Source organism: Electrona antarctica, assembly GCF_951216825.1.
Source record: "Electrona antarctica genome assembly, chromosome: 15".
NCBI classification, from domain to species: Eukaryota; Metazoa; Chordata; class Actinopteri; order Myctophiformes; family Myctophidae; genus Electrona; species Electrona antarctica.
In genome coordinates this window covers 6,724,317-6,727,624 of record NC_136796.1, presented here as the reverse complement: position 1 = coordinate 6,727,624, position 3,308 = coordinate 6,724,317, and the positions used below count along the sequence as shown (strand labels likewise).

Sequence of the window (3,308 nt, the reverse complement as noted above, 5' to 3'; positions counted from 1 at the left end):
AATGAAGTGGATAAGGTGATAATCACTGGAATGTAAGCAAAACTTCCCCTCATTGAATAAACATGAACCAGTAAACTCAAATATATGCTGATGTTCATTTAAACACCGTTAGAACTATACACCTGAAGATGGTGAATGTATTTGACAGACTAGGTTAGGTTTGGCAGATTTTTTAAGGTTTACAGTATATATCACAGAATTAAAATAAATTAAACAAATAACCCACAAATATACAGAGTGCATCCAGATAATGCTAGAAATGTTTTTTCATCCCACATATGCATATTTTGTTTTTACTTCTTTAGTTCAGTTCTAAGTGTTCAACATGCTCAGTCAAAATATAACGAGATATTGATCGTTCCACTGTTACAATTAAATTCAAAGGGCTCTATTGGCATGAGAAAACATACTTTTACATATTGGCATGCGAAAACATACCTTTACATTGTCAAAACAAAATGTATGTGCAATTGAAAGTCAGAATCTTCAATAAATCAAAATCCAAAATTTCTACCAAGATCACTAATAATGCAGATAGTTGAGGAATACACACAATTATTAGTTATGTTCCATTTTGATATCCATCTCCTATCACAGCAGCTCACAGTCTTGCTGCTGTGTTTGCACATTGTTGTACTTCACCCAGCAGATATGGGAGTTTTTTGTTGTTCTGATATTCTTTGATTTCCACGATTATCTAAAATGTAGACTATATTTAAAATTAATAGAATCGATTGAAATAAAACTAAACTAATTATGAATGTTCCACCCAGATACCTCCAGAGGATCTGTTGGACACAGTCTATTGTCGTTGTTGTGGTCATTAGCTCCACCCTGGCCATCATAGCTCATCACCCAAAAGGGCCCCATTTAGCAGGAATTCACACCTTCTAATGTCCTATTGTTCCAACAGGGTTTATATATCCAGAGACCTGGACATCTCCTCATTCAGCACAAGCTACTGACTGAGAGAACTTCTCCAACCACTGCTCTGTGTCCTGGACTTCATTCTAATCTACAGCAAATATACAACATGTCTGAAAACCTTGGACCTCACCTCTCTCACAAAGTAATTAAACAATGCAAAACCTACTTGGCAATGATCGCTTTCATCCTGCAAGACTCTCCAGAAAAGATGCTCACCTTTACTCAAGTAAGTAATAGACAAACCTGCTAAGCATTGCAATTTAACATACATAAATGATTAAGCAAAAGTAAACATGTAATAACAGTACTTATATAATTCAGTATTATATATTTTGCATCAAGGAATGTATTGTCTTATTTCATACCTGATTTGTAAATTCATTTTGTTTTTTGTTTTTCAGTTGATGGACAGACTGGAAGGATTTGCATCTAAATGGACAAAATCTTTTGAGAACAACATCAGGGCCTGTTTGTCAACGTACAGCTGTTTTGTCAAGGTAAATATGAATCCCTCTAATTAAGAATGATTCACTGATACATTTTCCACGGTTCAGGGAAAAACATTGAATACCCGAACTCTCACAGCTTAATCAAATCTAACAGTACATTTTTTGTTTGTTTTTGCTTCACTTTCAGGTTCCAAATGGCCCAGATGCTGCATGGAATTACAACCCCAACTATTGGAAACTTGATCATAGTCAAATAACAAAAAGGATGGTGGAACGTCACTTCCTAGGCCTTCTGGAGTGGTTCCCAGAGTTCACCTCCACAGAGAGAAAGGAGGTGTTGATCACACCACGACCACCACCGTACCACTACACAACTCTCCATCCTAGTCCTGAGACCACAGCCTGCAAAGCTGAGGTGAAGTTCAGCAGTTTCTCCATTGACTCCATCCTGAAGAAAGACACTCCCTCTGGTCTGTGCTGCAAAGCCCCTACTCTGTCAGAGGAGTCCACGGAGAGAACTGTTGGACTGAAGTGGAAGGTCAACTGGGCCTCTTCACCTGTGGACACACGCCCTGTTCAATGTACAGGTGACAGTTACTCCATCTGCACAACAGGAGGCAGCCAAGACCATGAACTCACTGCTAGATCTGGTGCTGCAGCTAGACCCACCAAGAAGAGGTTGTTGGGGTTGAGTCTGCTGAGTCAGCAAGAAAAGTTCAACCATTGCAAAACCTACTTGGCAAAGATCGCCTTCATCCTGCAAGACTCTCCAGAAAAGAGGCTTACCTTTAGTGAGGTAAGAAACACATCTGATAAAACAAAAACTGTTTAATACATTAAAATGTAAAGTTGTCTCATTTCAGACCTAAGTTGTAATATCACTTTTTATTTTTTCCCAGGTGATGGACAGACTGGAAGCATTCGGGTTTGGGAGAACAAAGTCCTTTGAGAACAACATCAGAGTCTGTTTATCGACCAGCAAATGTTTTACCACGGTAAATATTAATTCATCTGATTATAATATTTAAATGGTGGAATAATGATACTTATTGATGATGATGACTTATACTGATCAAGCTTAATCAAACTTATTTTCTTTTATTTTCAGATTCCAATGGGCTGGAATGGGTTGTGCAGGAACTACTGGACAGTTGATCATAGTAAAATAACACAAAAGATTCTGCGTCGTCACTTCGAAGGAATTCTGGAATGGTTCCCTGAGTTGACCTCAGTGAGAAAGGAGCTGTTGACCCCACCGCCACCAGAAGCTGAAGCTGCAGCCTGCAGAGCTGTTAACAGTAGATGTGAGATGAAGTTCAGCAGTTCTTTCTCCATTGAGTCCATCCTGAATACAGACCGGTGACAGCTACGTGACTCCATCTACTGAAAAGGGGGATTCAAAGAGGGAAAAAAACACTTGCTATTGATGATAATGCATCGAGAGATTGTTCACGAGTCATGATGAGTTCCTGGACAGAAGTCCTAAAGCACTGCTCCTTATTTCTACACTTATTTCACCCTGAAATGCATAATTTTGTCTGTAAGAATTCTTGGCTGTACTTTTTCTACATACTTGTGTATTGAAGATGTTGAGTTTTATTTTTTTTAATAAAGCATCGAAAAACATTTAGTGTTCCTTTTATTTTTTCTAAATATTAAGTATAATGGTTTAGCTGCGTGCACTGCACATGGTTGAAGTCTGATGAAATTGAAAGAAGATGAAATAGTATAGACAATATCTAAATTAATGTTTAATAATTAGATCAAGATAGCTAAGATAAGCTTTTTTAAATGTTTATGGAGAGATTTGGGAGAGAAATTGAGGGTGTGAGATGGCACTATCCATAGAATATTAATTCATATTAACAGATAATCTATAATTATTCCTCACACAACATAATATTTTACCAAATAAAAACAAAAGCATTATTT

General features: G+C 37.4%; 1 protein-coding gene across 1 annotated transcript; it reads left to right on the top strand.

The window, feature by feature from the left end:
• Positions 1-918: 918 nt before the first annotated feature.
• Positions 919-2,739, top strand: LOC306938722 (forkhead box protein Q1-like; the record flags this gene model as incomplete). Its single annotated transcript, XM_079522988.1, has 5 exons — positions 919-1,153; positions 1,329-1,424; positions 1,564-2,172; positions 2,276-2,371; positions 2,485-2,739. Exons 1-5 carry the CDS (start codon positions 1,034-1,036, stop codon positions 2,737-2,739), a joined length of 1,176 nt encoding a protein of 391 aa, XP_079379114.1. The 5' UTR covers positions 919-1,033.
• Positions 2,740-3,308: the final 569 nt, after the last annotated feature.